We start from the raw sequence: 24079 nt of genomic DNA, 5'->3' as shown, positions 1-24079 counted from the left end.
CTGGGCACTCCACCTGAGGACCTTGTCTTAAGATTCTGCTCCCCAGGGGCAGGGTGCTGTGGCCCCTGACCCCTGCATCCATTTCTTCACGAGGGGTGCTTCTCCGTGGTTGCGGCTGCCATAGCGCTGATTGCAGCGCGCTTATGGAGCCTTGGGAGCTCGTAGGCTCCTTGCTGCATTGTGCCCCTTTAAATAAGATCACCGCAGCGGCCCGGGAAGCTGGAAGAACACTCGGGCACCGCATTGGGTGCAGGCAAGTGTCTGCTCGGGCCCCAGGAGGGGTCTGATTATCTTGTGGCTTTACGGCAGGACCAGGGGAAGGCGCGGGGAGTGCCCCCTTCCCCCTGGCCTCTGCGTTAGGAGCAGGACGCTCCTTTTCTGCTGTTAGGTAAAACTGGCATTATTGTGTCCCCCCCAGCTTGGTGGAAGGGTCAGTGGAGGCCCTGGGGAGCCCCCAGAGATCGCGGGTCCCGGGAGGGGCCTGTCATCAAACCGGAGGGTGTGCGTGGTGCCCCCCTCCTGCCCTAAGTTGTTTTTGCTGGCTTTGACCCCCCCCTCGTGAGGGCCGGTTGAGGCCCTGGGGGGCCCCCAGTAATCACGGTCCCCGGAGGGGCCTGTCTATAAAAGAGAGGAGGTGCTAGCCTATTTGAGTCATATATTACCTACCTGCGTTTGATGTTTTTACATATGTGTATGCAAATGTTCCTTTTATGGACATGCTTGCTAATATGTTTTTCTAACTTGCCATATGTTTTCTAATGTTCCTACTATGGGCATTTTATGATATTCTTATGACAAGTGCTGTGATGCAATAACATGTTTTCCTGACTACTGCTTATGTTGCAGAATACTGAGTAACCTGTGTGTTATGTGTGACTACTGCTAGGTTGCAGAGTAACTAATGTGTAACGTTCTGACAACTGCTAAGGTAGCAGGATAGTACTGATATGTGATGTTTGGTCTGATAATTGCGTTGTGTACAATACAGTATATTTTCATATAATCTGGTGTTGTGTTTCTTTTGTGGTGGGGATATTGCGTCACATATGTTGTGTGTGTTGTGCAGACGCTTTACACATTGCCTCCAGGTTAAGCCTGACTGCTCGTGCCAAGCTACCAAGGGGGTGAGCAGGGGTTATCTTGGACGTGTAACTCCCTTGCCCTGACTAGAGTGGGTAAGTTCTGCTTGGCTGAGGTGCATACCCTAGCCAACTAGAAACCCCATTTCTAACAATTAGCATGCACAGTTTGTGCAGCTATACATTACTCTAAAATGAGTGGTATGATAGAGTCAGATCCTTGGTCCTGACAAAAAGCCATGGGGTTGCCTTGAAGCATGTAGATGAGACCACTACATTGTCACCTGTACTTCCCTCCTACCCCGTTTTTAATCATACCCCCGGGAGGCCAGAATAATAGGTATTTTTTACTTTCACTGTCCACATAAGACCAACACTCCTATTTTTCGTCATTTAGAACACTTCGTTAAGTGCTCCCATGTAAATCATACGTCGCTGCACGCCCTGTTCCACAGTGGAACGAGATGAACCCAATGATGAGGCATACCACCAAGGGGCAAACCTGGGGGGTGAGGGTTATGTAAGAAAACCAAGCGTTTTCTTTGTCCTGTGGATCGTTAGTCCATGTAAAAGCAGACAGGCTCTTTTGGTTCTTGGTCTATATCAGTAGGAAGGTAAGCCCTTCTGAGTGTTTTCCTCTTATCTCCTTTTTTTGTTTAAAAGAGCGTCTCATGTAACAGGTCTGGGAGTTTGGATGCAGTAATTTCTGATACCCTGGTGTGTTCAGCTTTGGGGATGCACTGTATGAAAGAAAGATCAGAAAGAGTCTTTACCATCGGCCAGGAGCCATGATTCACAAGACAAGATTCATGTACTACTCTGTAGTGAGATATTTTTCTTTATAACCACTCGTTGAACGGGGTCTAAATGCTTTCAAAGCCACTGGTCAGTTAGTTCACTGGTGCGCTATACACTTGCCCGATTCTGGGCATGCACTGGGAAGGAGTTGAATTGTGAGGACTGAGACACACCACCTGTCCAGGAGAGAAAGCGTTAACTCCTCTTCCAACACCAAACTTCCTCATCCTTTTTCTTGAGAGTCAAGGCAATGTATTTTCTGCATGTGCCACATTAGTGGAATTGTTTACTTTCTAATGAGGGGCTTGCATTAATATCCAGATAGGGATAGTGCAACCACCAGGAGCCAAGCTGAGAACACCAAATTCATTTCACATTCATAGTGGCCTCATGTCGTGCGGGGGCATTCATGCAGATCTGTCTTCCAGACCACTTCCACCAAGCATGTTGGGGCTCGCAGGCCCTTACTTACAATGGAAAACCCAAAACTACAAGACTCGGCTTGCATCAGTCCTCTAGTGGAAAAACCATGGTGAGTTAAAAGTCACCTCAAAGACGCTGCCCAGGTGTTAACCGCATGGTTCAGCTTGCTGTTGTTCTACCTCTCTTCAGTAAAAGTTCCGGTGGCTCTACTCTGCAATGTTAGGTCCTCAAAGTGTTCTTCAGGTCAAGAAAATGGTGCCTTGTCATTCATTTCAGTTGAAATCACTTTTCATTTTCATTGCTATCCTTTCTTTATCAACCCAATGATTGCACTCAAAGAAGAATAACATGTCCTTTCTATAGATCACTGGACAATTGCGCCCATCCCTTTTGGGCAAATCCAGGAGCAGCAGCACACAGATCTACTATGTTTGACATCTTAATGCATGGTGATTCCCGGACATAATTCTGAGTTAAAGGTACCCATACCGAAGTTTATTACAGCTACTGGGCTGCAAGAAGTATGAAGCAGTCACAATAACCTTACAAAAGTGCACATATATAAAACAATCTAAACCCTTTTTTTGGGATAAAAATTAAGTAATTACTTTAATAGTGCCAATCTGAGCAGTATGGATCTATTTTTTTTAATTACAAGGTCGCCCAGGGCAAATAGTGTGAATGTTATCTAACCTCCAGCTCCCAATTCTATGTACCTAAATTCAGATTTGGTGCTCTGATTTTGGGTCACTATGCTATAGATTGTTAGTTTTTCTATTTCATTCTCTTGAGTTTGTTCTTACTTAACTGAGCAAAAACGTTTGACAATTCACATCAACGTCCACTGAAAACTCCCACAGAAGAGCTTGTGTTATGTAGATTTGGTGGTACTCTCGTAGTTAAATTAATTCTGATATACATCATCAGCACGAATAAAGAGGAAACATATTGTATACGCTTTGCATTGTTATTTAATATTTCCCTCAGAATTGTATACACCACCTCGGTCGATAACTATTATATGTGCATTAATATTTGCTACGTTCATCCTGCTTTAATATGCCTGACGTTCAGTCCGTGGTAAGCACCAAATAATAGATTTATCATCATGTGCTGTAGATTATGTATGTTTTGTCTGTAACAAAACTCATAAATATTACTATTGTTTTCAAAAGATAAGGTTACATGGACGTTTTCCATCTTATTTTCCTGGTGATCAGTTATCCCTATTTCCTCACTCACCAGAAAATGAAAATTATGTCAGGTTGACTACTCCTTCAGTTTCATTACTTATAAAGTGTTGCAACTGCATCGCCCTAACGAGCCTAAAAAATGTCAGATTTTTCTCCTACAGTTACACCCTCAATTCATTCAAAATCTAATGCACCTATTGTAGAAGTGTTTTTGAACTATGTATGCTTTGACCCGCATCAACCCTAAATAGTTTCATATGAGCAGCAGTTGCATGATTCATACAATAAACATCGAATATGGAGAAATCTTCTGGACAAGGTTGAAGGTTTCCATGCATGGTAGAAAATAGAGATGTTCACAAAAACCAGCCCTTCTGCTGTTCCTGCCCAAGGGAAAACTAGTTTGCATGACTGCACTTTCAGATCCAATAACCATCCAAGTATTGGCATTTAGTTACTCCCATAACAACGTCAGATCATTTAATATCAGGCAGAGGGGGCAAGAACTCAGCCTTGTTTTATGATGTCCACGGGCATGAAAGCCAGAAGGATGGAACTGCTCTCAGCAGAGCAGCGCTGGGCTGATGGCCAAGTATGAGTGGATCTGCAATCCATCGAAATTTAAACCAGAACGGTCAGGGAGAAGCTGGACGTTTCTCTCCTGTGCTCTGGGAGAACCCGGACAGCAGCAAATTGCAAGCAGGGAAACGTGAGGTGATGGAGAAGTTCTTTACGCCTCTTGGCCAGGAAAGACCCACGAAGGAGAACAAGAAGAATGTCTCACCCTTGCAGGAACGCCGCTGGGCCAGGTCCGAGCTCTTCACTACAGCGTCCTCCTCACCCTCTTCTTCCTCTGCCTGGTCTTCCTCCCCTTGGTCTTCAGAAGCCAGCATCGAACGAGAGGCTTTCCTGGTGCCCAGCTCCCGTCTTCCAGCTCAGCACTCGAAATCCTGTGTTGACCTTTGTGGCCAAGGGCTCACCTTCCACAAGGATGGCCAAAGGTTTCAGGAGAGCCCTGGGCTCAGCCGAAGGCACAGCAAGAGTGTTGATCGACTGGCCCACAGAGGTCAAAGATTGAGTGATGAGATGCGGTTGCACAAAGCAACCAGCAGAGAAAGTAGTTTAGCTAGCAATGAGCAAGCTGAGGTGGTGGTACCTCAGATGCATCCCCGCCACCTTACTGTGCGTTCAACAGGTAAGGGGATCCTGAAGAGTGGGCAAAGCCCAAGGGCGGATATAATCCGGAAAGCGAAGTCAATGGAAGCCATCACCGCAAAGTCAGTGAGCAAAGTTGCACCACTCACAAGAAAGTCACAAGAGGAAAGCCAGGGAAGCCGCAAAAATGCCTGGAAGGAGACGGTAAGAGAAAAGGAGGGTCAGTCAACGGATCGAGCAGGAATGAAAAAAAGATACATGGAAGAGAAGCAGAGGTTTTCTACGTTCTTGAACGAGATCACTAGGCAAGTGCTGAGCCCCTCGAGCCTTACTTCTCTGGGTCTGAAGCAGCAACAGCTCAGTCCCAGCTCGCATAGGAAGAAGCACCAGAGCTCAAGCACTGACAGCTCTGAATCTAAAGACTCCAAGAGCAGGGGGAGCTCTACGGGTTCCATCCCTGACAACCTACAGGCCAGACAAAAGGAGGGCACTGGTCACTTCAGGCCATCGAGGAGAGCGTGCACCTCTCCAGACAGCTGCTCAGTGTCTAGTGCGCCTTCCATGTCGTGGTACAGTGGTGGCAGCCGTCACCGCACCGCCAGTTCTGGCTCCAAGTCACCTCAGCAGCAGGCCAGCCCAGGGCCAGGGAGGCGCAGAGAGGAAAGCACCAGTCCAGTACGTGACTCTTTGCCGAGCTGGCAGCGTGGGCGTCCAGATCACGCCAAGACCGCTGAGCCGGGTCGAGCACTGGACAAGAACAAAAGCGGGAACTATGCCAGGGACACATCAGAGAGCGATACACTCAGTCACTATTCACCGCGGCAGAGCAGCCGGCTGGCCTTACAGAGGAAGACTACCTCCTCCGAGGACGTTTCAGTTCGTAAGCTGCCACAGCGCCTCAGCCAGCATGGCCGTCAAATGAAGACAGACTTGTGCAAAGATATGTCCACAGGTAAGCAACAGCCGCAGGAGGAAGGTGGCAGGAGTACGGTGGCCCCGGTGGGACAAAGGAGATCGAGTCCCGCTGTGGAACGGGAAGTGCTGAGTCCAGTCGATGGGATGACCATGTCCAGGAAAACGGCTACCTTGCAAAAGGTAGGATACAGTTTTTTTATATGATAAATTCATATTGGCTCTGATTTGGGATAACGTATGCTTAGTTTGAAGTAAAAATGTGAAATAGTAGTATGAGAATGCAGTACATAGCACAAAGCAGCGCACAACAGCTGTGAGTATTTGCTTTTAAGCCACCTCTAAATCAGTGGTCACAAACCTGACCCACTCCCTTTTAGTTCAGTCTTTGGCTGCTGGACAGGAGTTGCAGAGCACAATTTTAGGATCTTGAGCAGGTCGCCTTGTCAAGGGGCTGGCAGGGGGGCAAAAGTGATAGAGAAGTGCTTATCCAGCAGGGATGACACTAGTTCTTTCCCGCAGTAGAGGAGCTGCTACTATCAATTGCGCCTAGGCCGCAAACGTTCCAAAAAGGGGTTCCAAGCGGGAGTGACTGTGAGAATGGGAACCTCAAGGTGAAGGTCAAAAAGGCTAGTTGCAGCCTTCTGTGAGACAACTTGGATAGCTAGTGGGGGGGAATATTTTGCAGGACACAGTGACACAGTTATTGGCATAACCACAGCCTACTGCAGAGCCTCAGTTAAAGGAGGAGTTCATGCAGCATAACGGAGCAGAGACTCTGCTAGAGTTTCTAACAAGCTTCTGTTAAGCCTGTTTTTCTCCATGCCCTTTCCTGGTTTTTAAGCCACTGTTCAGTCCTTTGATGTCCTATTTCTGGAGCAGATTCTGCTTCCACGCACTTTCTTCCCCAAAATAGCACACCCTGTCCAGTTTTAAAGAATTTGCAGAAATCTGTTGGTAGTCTGGCAGTAAAGCAGATAACAGTGGCAAAGAAAATGTCCGCTGCAAAGACCTCTATGCGGATCAATACTCTACTGACTCCTACTGCCCACCCCCCAAGGGTTATCGAACACAGCACCAGATTACAATGAATGAGGTGATACCTAGGAGCCCGGTGAGCAAGTCACCTCAGCGACTGTTTCACGGGTCATAGTGGAGGTTCCCAAAGCGTAAAACCCCAAACTAACATTCCTTACAGTGAAACGTTAGTATCAGTGACAACAAGAGCATGATTTCTCACTTTGAGTTCATCCGATGATAGTTTATGAATTCTAAAGGCACAGGTCGTTTCATGTGCATGTGCTGTACTTGTTTGTGTCTGTGAAAGAGTGCACTGCTGGTGCACAGCTGCACAAGGGAGGGTGCACTGATGCTTTTTATGTGTTACCTGTTCCTGCGTAGGGACAATTCGTCTGCTGCTTACCATGTTGGACATGGACTGTGTGATTATGAATCTTGATAAAAAACGTTTCACTCTACAAAAGTAAAAAGATTGGATTTGACAATGCTTGCTGGCTGATTCAGTTACCTCCCTCACACGTCTTACTCTTTTTTCTTTGCATCATCCCCTCTAGGAGGCGCTTGTGGAGCGAGATACCAGGTAACCGTCTTTTCAGCGACGTAGAGGTTTCTGTATTGTCCAAACATTTAGTGTTTCAACGTGCATGATGTAGAAAGTTTAATGGAAGGTTTGCCTTCTACAAAATAACGTCAGGTGTTCTGTCCTTTATTTAAAGCGAGTGCCTTGAAATCTATCCATTCCCTTTTATTCTCTTGATACAAAGTGCTTCTAGGTTTGCATGTGCAAAACCTCTATGGTGATATAATACGTGTAGGGGACTTAGGCCGAACAAAGAAAGGATTTCAAGACATATAGACGTGTATATATATATATATATATATATATATATATATATATATATATATATATATCTAGGCCCGTTTTAGGTCAGTCATCTCATTTATTGCTCGGTTGACTGGCCATTTACATTGGACTTCATCCCACCACAGCATACAACATTGCACAAAGGATCACCGCACTTCAACCACTGGGACTCTTGCAATTTGAGTGATAGCATTTAGTTCACTCACACGTGAATAAGCCTAAAAAGAAGTACTCGTCGGTGCCTAGTTTGGTAGGCCAATACCTAACACTGCCAATGCTTTATTTTCTTTCCATTCTTTCTCCTTTTGAAAAAAAAATAAGAATCGATGTGTTTTTAAACCATGTCCTCATTTTACAGTAATTCAGAGCCAATAGTACCTTTCCTTTGCACCAAAAAGAATAATATTTTCCTGTAATGTGTATTAAAACTAAAATGTAGACCAGTTCTAAATGCACATTCGTACAGTAAGTACCTGTATTGTTTTATTATAATATTTATATGCAGTAATTTTTTTTTTTTACATATAAAGAGATTCTTGTAAACATATAACCACCATGCTTAAAAAGCTACATGGTTTCTTTACACGTTTTATTCTTTTAGTTTCATTACATATGCTTCTGATAGGGAATAAAAAAATAAGTGTTGCACCAGGCTTCCCATGGCCAGACCTATTAGCTTTGCTAATGCTTGTGATTGGTGACGCTTGTGTTACAGGCATACATTCCAAATAAGAAATCATTGCAAGCAAAATGTAACACAGCACGTGGTGAGTTTCAGAATTCACCTATTGACTGGCTGGTCCAACTCTCTTAAATCCAATTAGACAGAGTTATTGAAGGAGCCTTTCTAGAAACCGATTTAATTGTTATGTACCAAATTAGAAAGTGCCAGGTTAGTCGAAGCGCTATTTGAAGGAAAGTAAAATTGTAAATAGCAATTATATGTTTAGTGTACAGACTTCGGCGAGTTATTTCATGAAAGTCCATTGTGCATCTCTGTACATTAAATATACAACAAGTTTGCATTTGCTATTGAATCATGTTAATCCACGTGTTGCATCAAGATTCTCCTTCAGTATTGGTTATTTCTACTAGCGCCAAGAAGCTACGGGGATCGTTACACTTAAGAAATATCTTTAAACATAACATAACATAACATAACATAAAATGTTTTCGCACTAGGCTTCTATTTTAAAAATCAGTGCTGTTTGAGTGTTAGGTCTGTGGTCGGCTTCCGGGTAACAAAGGCATTTTATTGGTTTGTTGGTGTCTCTGTTGTAGTTGGAGGTTCTGTAAACCCCGCTGAGAGTATCCCTCCTACCCAGTAAATTCACATTTGTAAATCATAACTCCTGTGGAGGCTTGGCTGACTAAGACTGCTTTTCCCATGGACCACAGAGACAGCATATAAAATCCAGTGATTAAGCCTTAACCTTAGTTTTAGATATGTAGACAACATCAATCTTAAAAATACTAGGAACATTGGCACAAAAAGCTTAATAGCCAGAGCGAAACACTGACTTGTCCTTAGCTCCCATTAAAACAATTAGAAAGCCCCTGTTTGATGTCCAGTTTGAATACATCACCTTTAGTTATCTTCTGTTCGACTTCAGGAACTTGAGAGTCACAGCTGCCCTTTTTGTTCACACAGTCTGGGAGCTGTAGGCCTTGTTGGTCTTTGGATAAACACTCTTGATAACAACGAGGTGCCAACCAAAAAGCTAGGACTGGATACATGTTGCGCATTGGAGAAGGAGCTGTCTAGCAACTTAAAACATGGCATGTTTGTCCTAGAGATAGGGAAGGCCTGAATGGCACTGCTGTATTATTATGACTGTATCAAAGACCCTAAAGATAGAATGGCAGATGGCACTGCATTGTTACATACATGTGTACATTGCAAGGAAGGCGAGGATTGGATATGCAGGGAAACTAAAGTGTTACATTGCCCAGTAGCAGAGATTTGTCCAAGGAGAGACCACGGATTGAATGTGTCGACTCTTCACTACATTCTCCACCTCATTTTAAGACTTATTTTGCAGAAGGTTTATACGTAAGTGAACATTGAGCAGGAATCTCCTCAGTGCCAATTGAGCACTCATCCATCTGTCCGTCTGTTTGCTTGCCCCTCTGTTTCTCAATCTGTTTTACACTTTTGTCTGAGTGGCTGCATGCATTTTTTGTAGGACTGTATTTGGGTCGCTGTGAGTGTTGTTTGTGTTGTCCTCTTCATGTTGGTCTGTTTGCTTAGGTACCTGCACATCTGTTCATATATATGCTGTGGGGGCTGTATACTTTATTTGTGTGTATGTGAGTTTCTTTACTTTGTGGTCTATGCACATGGATGACTGTATACTTATTGTCTATCTGTCTGTGGTGGCTGTAGGCATGTTGGTAAGTGTGCATGTGGTCAGTCTTTACATGTGCATTGGTGTTTGCAGGTGATTTGCTCTGTCTGCATATGTGGATGTCTTTGTGATATATGTATATTTGAGCCTGCAAGTTGTGTGTCCAGCCTACTGGCACTGCCAGTGTTTGTTTTCATCTCCATCTAGTCCCTACTTTGCAGGGATGAAAGAACACGATAAACGGTAATGAAGCAAGCAAAAATAACAGCTGTCTTAAACCAGAGATACGTTCAATGGAGGATCTAGTCCCACAATTTGGGTCTAATCACCCAGTCATCTCTGTAGGATGACACTTAGGAATGGCCCTCATTTAGAGGCCTACAGTCGGGCATTACAACATCTTTCATGTCTCGTTATGCTTCCCGGTCCAGTTTGTACTTTTCTTCCATGGGTGGTGGTAGGGAGAAAACTGAATTCATTCTACAAAAAGTCCTGTAGTCGACGCAGAGGTGTCACACTAGGGAGAGAAAAACTAGAGGCAAAATAATATGCTAATGGTTAGATCTTCCCTGAGTAAATCTGGTGACTCTTGCTTGCCTTCAGCGTGTGATCCTCAGTAACCTTCTGTGAAACAGCAGAAAATTTGAATTTTGAGAATGGAAGGCCATGAAATGATTGTTCTCTGCTTGTGAAACATATGTATTCTAGGGCAGCAAAAGAGCCATTGCAAGCCAGAGATCAGATGATGGTCTTACCTGAGACAACTCCTGACCATATTTCCTGTGCAATAGACGCATTGAACGCAGTGGACTCTGGCTCCTCACCCAGCCATGGCCATTGTCCTCCTGGTAAGACAGAGCTACGGGACGAGCTGGACTTTCTCAAGGAGCGATTCACCAGGTAAGCAGTGGAAACCACAATCCTGGTTTGTTTGCCCTACTTTGGGATCCAACTCTGAGTTAGAGAGATCCACCATGAACAAAAATATGCACATCTTACAGTCGTCTCCCTAGAATCTGAGGATATGGGGAATGTTACTGTTTGAGGAAACTAGGCAATTTCAATTTTAGAAAAATCTAGCAAAATTTCAATACTGGCCTATAAATTAAGCATGCTTTTGCTACAGAATATCAAGCCACTGTAAATAAATTGATGACAATATTACTGTATTGTTTAGCACACTACCTCCTTATATGCTTTTTTTCTGGCACCATAAAATCAACTTCACACTAACAATGTTTTTAGATTGCAAATCTTTGTTAAAGATCTGTTCCCATCTTCCCTTTAGCCTCGTGGAATGTCGTCCATGGTAGGGTTTGAGAAGAGATCACTAATACACAAAGCTAACAATTTCCACATAAAAATGTAAAGCCACACAAGATGCATGCATAGACCAGTCCCAAAGTGGCTGCTAGCTTCCCTGTGCTCAATGCCACTAGCTTCGCTGCTGGCAATCTGATGTGTTGAAAAAGATAGGTAAGCCACTAGTAGCATTCTTCACCAGTACTGATATTTTACTTGATGCACAAAGGTTGCATTTTGATGGCTTCCCTTCTTTGCTACCTGTCTCTCACGCTGCAGGACAAATCATATGAGGGGTGCAGGCCTTGCTTGGGGCTTTAGAGTGTGTTGTTTATGCATTATGTGTTACTCTTCCCCAATTTGGATGCTCCAAAGTTGTTATTTGTACTATGGAAAAGGCCTACAACTATGGTCACCTGAAAAATGTCTTGTATCTGAGTTTCTCACTTACTCAGTAATTTTGCAATAGAGCTCGCAACATCATTGTGAATGACATTGTTCCGCACCGTGTTTCAGAAGAAGGAAAGTGTTTTTGTGTGAGGCAACATCACTCATGTATAGATCTTTCTGTTCATTCAGATTTCATTCCTTATTGTTGAAGAGAAAAGTAGTGTACCTGTGTCACTTGTTTGGATGCAGTTAATCAAATGCTTAATCAGGATGTAGAAAGGAATGCTTTTTAATTGTTTTCTCAATAAGACCGTGAAAGGTCCAACACATCGGCAATTCCTGGCTACAATCAGCGACCATTGTGTTACAAGCCTGGGCCATCTGTGTCCCAAAAGCGCTTACCCCATTACCCTTTGTAAAACCATGTCATCCGATCCCGAGATGTTTTCTGGTGCACTTCCACAAAGATGTTGTCATGGTCCTGGGACCCAGGTGCTCTTACTTTGCATTTGCAATGTCTTCCAGCCTTCTTCTTTCTCGCTAAAGGCATGTGATAGTAACTGCAGTGTGACATGATTACTGTTCAGGCTGTCTTCCCACTGGTGCTGACCATTTGTTCAAATAAGGTTCTGGCCACCCTCTTTTAATGGTGTGGTCCTTTCCAGGTTTTCTGATGCTTTTGGCGCAATGCCTGAAGGTGCTGGCGCCAACATCACAGGTTTTGAAATGCTCACTATAGTTGGGAACCTGCAGAAGCTGGCTGCTTTCCTAAGCCTGTGGTCACGAGGACTCTGCAAAATGTAACTATCCATGCATGTCAATAGATTTCTTGTCTTATCAGCTGTCATTTTGCAGTGTCGTTGGTGGTGGACAGTTTGTTGTGGTTTCCCACCCGCTGTAGTTTCCACCTTCCTCTGGTGCTTAGCTGTTTACCTCCACCTCTGATGTACTGTGTTCCCTCTATCGAGGAAGACAGGCTATATGCCATCAGTGCCCTCACTTTTGTGTCGGGCCTTAGTCTTGTCTTTGGGGGGTAATGGTGGATGGGTAGTGATGGTATTGCTGTGACCACACCTCTCACTCATCGTTGTGGCTTCTTTTGAATCTCCTGCACTCTGTTCCTGTATGCTTTCTGCCATAGCTGTGATTCATTTAGAGCCAGTCTACACACATCCTTTCCAGGGCTAGTGCTACTCATGCTTGCCACTTACTCTTCTCTGCTCAACCCTGTGTTGATGCTTTCCCTGGGTCAGGCCTCACTGCCAGTGCTTAATTTGTAAAGAAAAACGTGCTGTGCCCAAAACCCTCCTCCTAAACATGCGGCTTCTGCTATTAAATCTGCGAGCACGGAATACTGAGGTGGCGTAATCCTGAAGCCACCCGGGCCTCTTTAATCCATGTAAAGCCACTCCCTGCCCCTTCAGCTCACTCCTGCAACTTCCTGCTTTCTCCCTTTGTGACGCTTTTTCGTTTTTCTCTTCCTCCGTCCTTCCCATATATGTCTTTTGCTCGCAGCAAATGCTTTAGGCAGAAGAATAAGCTCCGGCCCTCAAAAATAAGTGCCAGTGCTCAGCATCGGAAAAAACAAGCACAAATTAAGTACTGCTCACTGCCTTGGGGGGGAGGGCCAAAGATACTTTCGGTGCAGCGCTCCTTCCTTCATTTCAATCTCAAGCATCAGGTGGCATTGATCCCTGTTCTTCACACTCTATTTCACCATTATCCTGTCTGACTTGTTTCATTTGCCCCCTCAGCTTCCAGTTCTGGTTTTCTCTGTATTCAGTCAGCGCTGACCTTAGGATATTTTGGGTCCTGTGCAGAGTATACTGTACGGGCCCCCCACGACACACGTCAAATTGTTTTTCATGGCTAATCATTTTGTTTTAGTAGATTGTTAATAAGTACAACAAGTAAAATGTAACTATACAAGTGCACCTGTAATAGAATAATATATAATGCTACTTTTTCACAAAAAAAGGAACTTTCTTTGCTTTCTGTCCTGCAAAGTCTTTTATTACTTCCCTGTAGTCGAGAGTTCGTCCAACTTCATGTTCCACTGATATCAGTGCCAAGCCAGTCAGCCGGGCCTTAGCCATTGAAGAGCACAAGTAATTCTTAATAATTTTTAACTTTGAGAAGGATCGTTCCCCAGAGGCTACTTTGCAGGATCTGCGTCATCCGTGACACATGTTAATACAAATTGCTCAAACTTCTCATGCAACAATTAATGGAGAAATGTACTTAATGGATATGAATGAATTGAGAAATGCGTTCATAAATCGCTCTGCCCAGTGCAGGGCGCCATATACAATGTACCGTGCACATGGCTGCTTTTTTTCCTGCTGTGCGCATTTGAAAATGCACACAGGCCAATGTAGGGGAGGCTGCCGCCCTTCTTGTGGTGCAGCAGATTACGATAATGACGTTACACGTATCCGATAGTAATCCACAGAGGCACTGTGCCCCTACGTTACCTGCTAATGTTCTGCGATCTCGGAGCTAGCAGTGGCATAGCCAGTGTTTACAGAAACGATGAAAAGCCTCCTGCTTTCTGTGGAACGTGCCAGTGTACAGGGCTTCTGAGGTGCGCACACGCCCTTCTGCCTCCTCGCCCCATTGTTCTTTTGTTGCCTTCATAGCTGACTGTGCCCAGCTCTTTTTCAGCTGAGAGAGCTGGCCGACGAGAGCACCGGTGCTATGGGGCAGGCAGTCTGACGTCGATGGTAACTTTCTGAGACATTATTGAGGCCCAGTGGCGTAGCGTGGGTTGTCAGCACCCGGGGCAAGGCAAGTAATTTGCGCCCCCTAACCCGTGGATTTTAGCACTCGAGTCTCTTCCAAGATGTTGCGCCCGGTGCGGCCGGCCCCCCCTGCACCCCCCACGCTACGCCACTGTTGAGGCCTCCTAAGTTGCGGGCCATGTGCAACATGCACGGTTCGCACACCCCTAAGGCCGCCACTGATTCAGCAGTTTCTGTATTTGCCCCGAGCTTGGGCCCAACACTGATTTTCTTATTTGCCTTTCCCTGGTTCTCCCCTATGGTTCTCCCCTCCTTGTTTTCACTATGGAAACAACCCCTTTTTCTGCAATATTCAACAAGTGCAGGTTGCCACCTTGCTTTTACAACATTCAGGCTTAGATTGAGGCTTAGATTGAAATACGTACCTTTCGATTGGCCTCAGCAAGCTCAGAGGATAGAAGTAGTTAGCTGTATGCTTGTTGAGTGTCAAACCTATTGTCCAAATTTGGCTAAAATATAATGTTGTAGTTTTCCATCAATTGCCCCAAATGTTCAGTGCTGAAATGTATGTTCCTGACAAATGGGCATGGTGCACCAATTCTTCCTCAGCACAGCCCCAAAGCTTATGGTGCCCTACAGCTCTGCGTGAAACTCTAACTCTCCAAGGTCCACCTAACCCCCTGTGAAATCGCACTGCAACCTCATCTTGAAGTTTCAGGTCTTATTTTGTGCCCGGGGAGAGTTGGGCTTGATGGGAACTGTGCGGCAATCTTACTGTGTCTCTAGCTTAGAACCTAGCGATGGGCCTTCCCAAGCTTAACTCACCTTGGTTGCAAAGGTAAGTCCTCCTATGGAGGACTGCAGCTGTCCAGAGCTTCATTGGTACCTGTGGCTTCAGGTGGTGGGCACCGGACTCATTTTTGGAAACCGTTGTTTATTTTTCATCAAGGTTGAGAAAGGCAGAACAGGAAGAAAGAAGGTGTGAGATAAGGATGGGGAAACAAAGGGAGCGAGTAGGTATGAAGAGGAACCTGCACAAGTGAGCTAAAGAGACAGGAAGTGAAGGATGGTGCAAAGAGAGACTTACAGGAAAACCAGTGGGCTCCTAAGGAAAACCTTGAGCCTTTGCATGTTTTTATTTTATTTTATTTTTTTACAACAAAAAGTAATGATATCATGCAAAATGTCACCCCTGCTCTGCCTTGAAAGCAGTCGTTCTGTACTTGCTTTAAGTTTTCATGTATGCATATAATCTAATATACATTGCCTCCTGGATTATTCAACTCTTTAAGACAATGGTCACGTTAACAGAAGGACTGGGAGCAAAATGTAGCCCTGGAAAAATGTCTTAATATTAGCCCCACATTGTACCGATCAGGTTACTTCAAAAGCTGGTTGAAAGGATTTGCTGAAAGGATTGGAAGCCCCGAGTTCCGATGAAAGACTCAAACTGATGCCCTGGAAGCAATGTACCTGGAGGGGATTTATTTACCGAATTTACATGTGTAGATGGGTCATACCATTGCCGAATAGTAGTGGTCTTTGAAACCTCATTCCACATTTTGAAACCTAGATTGGCTGGGCTCTTAAAAAGACCAGGCAATAGTGTCACTACAGTTTCACTTACACTATGAGTAAAGGGTGCTTCCCTGATTGTTGTGATCCAGAGAAACGAGAATTGAAAATTAATGTTTTCATCGCCCATCTTTGTGTTGCTTCTAGAAAACTACCCCAAATAATGGTGACTGGAAAAAAGCTGAACCTCGCCGGCCTTGTGCCATCTTTCTCTGCTAATAATACAGCTTTGTAGTAATACTAGTGCAACCCAGAATTAATCAAATGGTCTTATCAACCGTAAGCTTGTAATGTCCACCACCCAACTCAGTAGTGTTTTAACATTATAGTGGGCTAGTTGTGATGTTGTACACAAGAGATAAGCCATCTTCCAGATTTGCAGCGTATATAGGAACTCGCAGACACTGGTGTCATCTTCTCTTTCTCGCAGGCTGCAGGAGGAGTACTCGAGCACGCAGCTCACCAACCACTTCCTGGAGGAGAAGCTGACAATAATTGTGAGTGGAGTCATGTACAGATTTTATTTATGTGCACACCCTCTCTCTCTCTCTCTCTCTCTCTCTCTCTATATATATATATATATATACATATATATATGCAAATCCTTGCTTACATTAGAATGCCAGTGTAGATCGATTCATTCCAAAGTTAATCCTGTAACCATCCACTTGTTTCGAGTACAGTTTGCTGATGACGACCCACCATGTTGAAAAAAACTGCATTTAGGTAACCCCGAAAGCAAAACCTCACATGACTATCATAGGTACGGGGAAAATACTTGTACTGCAAAAACAAAAATCAGGTTTCACAGTTTATATGATCAATCATGCTTCATGTTGCTCTTCATAAATAATCATATAATATTTCTGAATTATTCGTCGTCTCAAGAAGATGAAAAAAATTCTGATCTCATCTCATTGCACAGGCGTCCTCAGTAACATTTTAAACTTATTATTAGAAGTGACAGTAGTGCATTAATGTATTTATAAATCATTTGATGTGATAACATTCTCAATCCGAATATAACCCCACTGAGGATGTAATTCATTAAATCTATGTAATTGTCATTGTCAGCTTTATTGTTCATTTAATTAAAACAATTACAATAAAAAACAATATAAAGAAAGAAAAAAAGAACATTATCTTAAATTAAAATAGGGATACATTAAAATACCATTATATCAGTGGAACCTCGTTTTTTACCATCGGGCCTAGTTGCTGTTGACAGTCTGGTGTGTTTGCCTAGAAAGGCACTATCACGCTTTATGCATAAACACATACTTAGCCCCTTGTGCAATTGCCTACACTGTTCAACTTGGAGAGTTGATCCGCTCCATATACTGAGTTATCTACTGTCGCCCCTCTATACAGAAGGGACTAAAAGTGCTTGTGCAACTAACATTCAAATGCAAATTTATCTGTGACTCAGTTTTCTCAGAAAGTACTTAGCCTTCTATCAACCCTACGCGCTCCATTCTGGCCATCCCCACTAGATAGGAGAATGCTGTTATGTATTTTGCACATCTAGCCAAGGCCCAGACCGCCGAGTGTGAGAAGCAGATGTTAGATGCCTCCAAGCAAGTGCGCGCCCCCAAGGCCACAGCTACTGGTTTAATTAACTGTCTCCTCTTAGAGGCCAAAGAGGGGCAGCAGCAAAAAAGGTATAACCAACTTTCATACAGAGCCTGTAGGCTCTTTTGTTCTTATGTGCGGGCCAAGAAGGATTAAAGTCCTTGATTGGCAAGGCTAATGTGCGCATATAAAAGATCTGGTGTTGAATTTCCACCTCTATTGTCTCTAGAAGATATGACTGTGGGTCCCCAACCAGGTAGGAGTCATTTAGAACTGGCACTACTGATGGCGATTGTTAGAAATGGGATCTTTGGTTGGCAGTCAGGTTACCCGCCTGTCCAAGCAAGGACCCTCACTCTAGTCAGGGTAAGTCACACACAATCCAAATTATCCTGTGCCAACCCTCTGGTAGCTTGGCACTGAGCAATCAGGCTTAACTTAAAAGGCAATATGTAAAGTATTTGTGCAATAAATCATACAATAACACAATATAGCACCACAAAAATACACCACACAGTGTTTAGAAAAATATGTAAGATTTATCTGGGTATTTGCAGGTCAAAACGATAAAGATGCAATAAGAAATTGTAAAGATATCACTGGAAAGTGATATAAAGTGTCTTAAGTCTTTAAAAAGCAAACAAAGTCTCTTTCAAGCACAAAGTACCTGGGTTGGAGTGAAAAATCTCCGCAAAGGGCCGCAGAGGAGGAGATGCATGGAAAATGGTGTGTGCGTTGGTTTTGCCCCTTCACACACAGACTTGCGTCGTTATTTTCCACGCAGGGAAGACTTTGCGTCGATTTCCGGCACGCGGACAGGTCTCCTCTGTGGGTCGTGGGGTTTTCAGACACCCCGGGGTCTCTGTGTGAATCCTAGGCTTGTAGTCTGGCTGCGCGTTGTTCCGGTAGGCTGTGCGTGGAATTTTCTTCCTCATGGCAGGCGCTGCGTCGATTTCCTCTCCGGATGTCGGGCGGCGTTGTCCAGGCGGGCCGTGCGTTGAAGTTCCGGTCGCACCGCAGGCGTTGCGTCGATCTTTGCCTTCCAATCCAGGTTCTGTACCCTCAGTCTGGATCACTGCCTGGCAAACCAGGACTTTCTGGGGGGCACACCTACCCCCCACCAGTTCAGAGTTTACCCTCTGAACCTGGTCCCTCAACCCAGAGTCACCACCCTGAAGTTGAACCATTGCCTGGCACGCCAGGACTTCCTGGGGGGCACACTCACCCACCACAAGGGACACACCGTCCCCAAGGGCCACACAAGAGTCTGGCTGGCGCAGATCTCCTGACCTTTGCCCATCTGGCAGAGTCTGGATCTCCCCCAAACCAGAAATGGTTTCACCCGGGTCATTCCTGGGGGGCTCTGCTCTCAGAGCTGACCCTTGACTCTCCAGGACCTCCACTGGGGTCCGCAGCCCCCTCCCAGCCCTCTGTCTGGACTTCTGCCCCCCCTCACTAGGAGTGGTACTGCCAGACACCAGAACTGGTGGGATGCTGGCTACAGTCAACCCCCAAGTTCTTCTGACACTGCAGGGTCTCCCTCAACAGGTTGCCCTATGGTACAGGCTAGGCTTCCCTCCTGGTGTTCCCTCATGGAACCCTCCAGGACCTGGGACCGGATCTCGGGCATCCTGGGCCTCAGCCCATCCCCATTCCCTCTCTTCTGAGACTGGACATGGGGTCCGTCACCCATCCCACTACTCTGGGACCTACCTGGGACACTACAATCCTCTCCCACCTCACTTGGTTGGGAAACACCTAGACCACTCCCTTCAGAAGCACCCCCAAATGCCTCTTCAGACTCTCAGGTACTCCCCCAGAAGTCTGCCTCCATTGTAAGCTCCCTGGGGTCAGAGAACTCACACTCCACCTGGTGTTGGCATTGCTCTGGAAAATAAGGACCAGACATATCCTCTCCAGCAATTACATCACTCAGCCCCTCCCATGTATTGACCAAATTACCCTTCACCCCACCATCCAGTGTCTCAGCCTTGAAAAAGCACTCTATATCACCCTCCTGAGACTGGTGAGACAGTATCTGACTGTCCCTGTCACTCACCCCACACTCTTCTGGGATGTCTCCACACTCTATACCCAGGACGTCCACCAGGGGGGAACCCTTTTCCCTGTCACTCTCTTCTAGAGCCAGTAAAGTGTCCCTCCCCCCAGTAGGAATATGACTCCCTGTGCCAGTTCCCCAATCCTCCTCAGGGACACTGTGCATAACGGGAACTACCTCATACTCCTGAACCACCTGGTGTGTGTCAACTCCCTTCTTCAAGTCGGGCACCACATCTCTGGTCCTGTGCACTTCTTCAGCAGCACTGGATGCAAGATTTTTGCTGCCACCATTTGAACTGGACTCAGCCCTCCTGGCTTCCAGTTTCAGCTATACCCAGCTCAGCTCCTGATCTGCAATCCTTTCTTTTTCCTGGGCTAAGGCTCTTGCTGCCTCAGCCCTCTCAACCTGCTCATCTAGCTCTTCCATCCACCGCTCTTGAGCTAGGATCCATTCATCTCTCACTGGTTCTCTTTCCTCATCTGAGTAGTCCTCCTCCTCATAATCATTCTCAGGGCTATGATTCCTTTGGTTCTTTGCTGCCTGTTCCTCTGCCCATTGTGCTTCCCCCAGAATACAAAGATATCCAGCAGTTCCATCTTAGTGGATCTCCTTGACATAGGAAGTCCCCTTTCTCTGCAAAGCACCCTCAGCTCAGCCTTGGTGAGGGATTCAACAGGTACACAGTTTGAGGCATCGTAGCCTTCTGGGAAGCTGGAATCCATTCCCAATCTGGCCAGGTATCACAGGCAAAACCAAAAACCAAAGTCCAAAATATCAACAATGTATCCAGGAGGACATCAGAGAACCAAAAGCAAAAATATGAAAAATCAAGTTGACCTTCAACTGTGGGTAGGTAGTGAAATACTTAGCTACTTTATGTCACTGCACAAATTCAAGTCCTATCCTCACCGCTGATCACCAATGTTAGAAACGGGGTCTTTGGTTGGCAGTCAGGTTACCCCCTGTCCAAGCAAGGACCCTCACTCTAGTCAGAGTAAGTCACACACAATCCAAATTATCCTGTGCCCACCCTCTGGTAGCTTGGCACTGAGCAGTCAGGCTTAACTTAGAAGGCAATGTGTAAAGTATTTGTGCAATAAATCATACAATAACACAATATAGCACCACAAAAATACACCACACAGTGTTTCGAAAAATATGTAATATTTATCTGGGTATGTGCAGGTCAAAACGATAAAAGATGCAATATGAAATTGTAAAGATATCACTGGAAAGTGATATAAAGTGTCTTAAGTCTTTAAAAAGCAAACAAAGTCTCTTTCAAGCACAAAGTACCTGGTTTGGAGTGAAAAATCTCCGCAAAGGGCTGCAGAGGAGGAGATGCATGGAAATTGGTGTGTGCGTCGGTTTCGCCCCTTCACACACGGACTTGCGTCCTTATTTTCCACGCGGGGAAGACGTTGCATCGATTTCCGGCGCGCGGACAGGTCTCCTCTGTGGGTCGCGGGGTTTTCAGACACCCTGGGGTCTGTGCGTGGAATCCTTTGCTTGTAGTCCGGCTGCACGTCGTTCCGGTAGGCTGTGCGTGGACTTTTCTCCCTCACGGCAGGCGCTGCATCGATTTCCTCTCTGGAAGTCGGGCGGTGTTGTCCAGGCGGGCCATGCGTCAAAGTTCCGGTCGCACCGCAGGCATAGCGTCGATCTTTTCCTTGCGGGGTCGAGCGGCGTCTTTCCGGTTCAGCATGCAGTGAATTTTTCACAGCGGAGCAAGCTGTGCGGTGAATTTTTGGGCGCACAAGGAGTCCAGTTGAAAGATAGAAGTCTTTTTGGTCTTGAGACTTCGGGGAACAAGAGGCAAGCTCTATCCAGGCCCCTGGAGAGCACTTCTGCAGCAGGGCAAGAGTTCAGCAAGCCAGCAGGGCACCAGCAAGGCAGCAGTCCTCTGTAGAAAGCAGTCTGGTAAGTCCTTTAGGCAGCCAGGCAGTTCTTCTTGTCAGGGTGCAGGTTCTGGTTCAGGTTTCTTCTCGAGCAAGTGTCTGAGGTGGTAGGGCAGAGGCCCTGTTTTATACCCAAATGTGCCTTTGAAGTGGGGGAGACTTCAAAGAGTGGCTAAGAAGTGCACCAGGTCCCCTTTCAGTTCAATCCTGTCTGCCAGGGTCCCAGTAGGGGGTGTGTCAGTTCTTTGTGTGAGAGCAGGCCCTCCACCCTCCCAGCCCAGGAAGACCCATTCAAAATGCAGATGTATGCAAGTGAGGCTGAGTACCCTGTGTTTGGGGTGTGTCTGAGTGAATGCACAAGGAGCTGTCAACTAAACCCAGCCAGACGTGGATTGTAAGGCATAGAAAGATTTAAGTGCAAAGAAATGCTCACTTTCTAAAAGTGGCATTTCTAGAATAGTAATATTAAATCCAACTTCACCAGTCAGCAGGATTTTGTATTACCATTCTGGCCATACTAAATATGACCTTCCTACTCCTTTCAGATCAGCAGCTACCATGTCAATAATGCATGAGGGCAGCCCCAATGTTAGCCTATGAAGGGAGCAGGCCTCACAGTAGTGTAAAAACGAATTTAGGAGTTTTACACTACCAGGAAATGTAAACTATACAGGTACATGTCCTGCCTTTTACCCACACAGCACCCCGCTCTAGGGGTTACCTAGGGCACACATTAGGGGTGACTTATATGTAGAAAAGGGGGAGTTTTAGGCTTGGCAAGTACTTTTAAATGCCAAGTCGAAGTGGCAGTGAAACTGCACACACAGGCCTTGCAATGGCAGGCCTGAGACAAGGTTAGGGGCTACTTAAGTGGGTGGGACAACCAGTGCTGCAGGCCCACTAGTAGCATTTAATCTACAGGCCCTGGGCACATACAGTGCACATTACTAGAGACTTATAAGTAAATTAAATATGCCAATCATGGATAAGCTATTCAACAGTACAATTTACACAGAGAGCATATGCATTTTAGCACTGGTTAGCAGTGGTAAAGTGCTCAGAGTTCAAAAGCCAACAACAACAGGTCAGAAAAACAAGGAGGAAGGAGGCAAAAAGTTTGGTAATGTGCCTGTCAAAAGTGCCAGGTCCAACAGCGATTTAACAGTCAACAAGCCTTGCTCCCTTGAGATTTCCTTTGATCAGTGCTTAATTTGTGCTTGTTGTTTCCGGTGCTGAGCACCGACACTTATTTTTGAGGGCCGGGGCTTATTCTTCTGTCTTGAGCATTTGATGCGAGCAAAAGACTCATATGGGAAAGACGGAAGAAGGGAAAAACGAAAAAGTGTCACAAAGGGAGAAAGTAGAAAGCTGCAAGAGTGAGCTGAAGGGGCAACAAGTGGCTTTATATGGATTGAAGAGGCCCAAGATGGTTTCAGGATTACGCCGCCTCAGTATTCTGTGTTCCCACATTTAAATGCAGCAGCCGCGTGTTTAAGAGGAGGGCTTTGGGCACCGGCACGTTTTTATTTACAAATTAAGCACTGCCTTTGATCTTCTGTTAATTGTTGTTTTCCAAGTTTTAAATGAAACGGTTTCTGCCAGCTGGATGGAGTCGCCCATTTCGAAAGTCTTCAGTGTGTTGTTTAGATGTGTATACCACATATTACCAGGAGTTTCATAGATGAATCTCAAATAGTTTTTTAATGATGTGTGTTTGCCTTCCTGAGCCTGATGTAGTATTTCAAGGTAGATGCTTTGGAATCGAACTTCTGCAACACAAGGCCCAGTTCCAAGCTTAACCTGGAGTGCCGGACATATTTTGGTTGTTGTAGAATATTTTGGTACTCCCTACAGTGTGCTTGTTCTACAGTGGCTTCTAGAGATCCAGGATATGCCAGGTTGCCATATTGCAGAGCTGGAAGTACAGTCGCCATTGTTACCTCAGTATTGGGGCTGCTGATGCACTTCTTAGTTGGTTAATCAGTTGGGCGATCCCGTATGTAATTGCAGCAGATATTTTTCTAATTCCGCTTTTCTGTTTTCCTGCCAGGTTATTGTCGCTGAACCACACGTCATGGTAGTTGTACTTCCTGGCCGTGCCACTGGTCTGACTTCCGAGTTGCCAGGTTATGATCCTTTTGTTTTTATACCTTCAGAAATTAAGGACCTTTTTTTCCCCAGTTCACTTGAAGCTGATTGGCTATATTAAATGTGTTCAGCGCATTTAGTGCCTGTTGTAAGCCGTATTTTGTGCAGTCCATTATCACGATGATGTCGGCGTATTGAAATATTTGAAACTTTGTGGAGCTGATCTTCGGTGGGACCAAATGTTTCCCTAAGTCTGCTCTATACAAGTTAAACAGTAGTGGGGCCAGGACGCAGCCCTGCTTTAGGCCTCTATTAGTTTCTTGTTAGAAATGGGGTCTTTGGTTGACAGTCAGGTCACCCCCTGTTCAAGCAAGGACCCTCACTCTAGTCAGGGTAAAAGAGAATCACCGTCAGCTAACCCCTGCTTACCCCCTTGGTAGCTTGGCAGAGCAGTAGGCTTAACTTCAGAGCGCTAGGTGTAAAGTATTTGTACCAACACACACAGTAAATTATTGAAAACACTACAGAATGACACAACACCAGTTTAGAAAAATAGGAAATATTTAACTAAACAAAACAAGACCAAAACAACAAAAATCCAACATACACAAGTCAAGTTATGAATTTTTAAAGATAAAAACTCAAAAATAGCGCTTAG

The 24079-nt window shown here is 45.3% G+C and overlaps 1 protein-coding gene across 1 annotated transcript in view; it reads left to right on the top strand.

Annotated features, from left to right (window-relative positions):
- The first annotated feature begins 4053 nt into the window (after positions 1-4053).
- The window catches only part of LOC138259962 (uncharacterized), a 71229-nt gene continuing 51203 nt past the window's right edge, over positions 4054-24079 (top strand). Inside the window, exons 1-4 of the mRNA XM_069207974.1 lie at positions 4054-5743; positions 7135-7160; positions 10502-10693; positions 16232-16298. Of these exons, the coding sequence (XP_069064075.1) occupies positions 4088-5743; positions 7135-7160; positions 10502-10693; positions 16232-16298 (1941 nt within the window). The 5' untranslated portion in view covers positions 4054-4087. The remainder of the gene's footprint in view (positions 5744-7134; positions 7161-10501; positions 10694-16231; positions 16299-24079) is intronic.

Source organism: Pleurodeles waltl, chromosome 9, assembly GCF_031143425.1.
Source record: "Pleurodeles waltl isolate 20211129_DDA chromosome 9, aPleWal1.hap1.20221129, whole genome shotgun sequence".
In the NCBI taxonomy this organism is placed as follows: Eukaryota; Metazoa; Chordata; class Amphibia; order Caudata; family Salamandridae; genus Pleurodeles; species Pleurodeles waltl.
The sequence above is the reverse complement of the archived record's forward strand: the minus strand, read 5'-3'. Positions and strand labels throughout refer to the sequence as shown.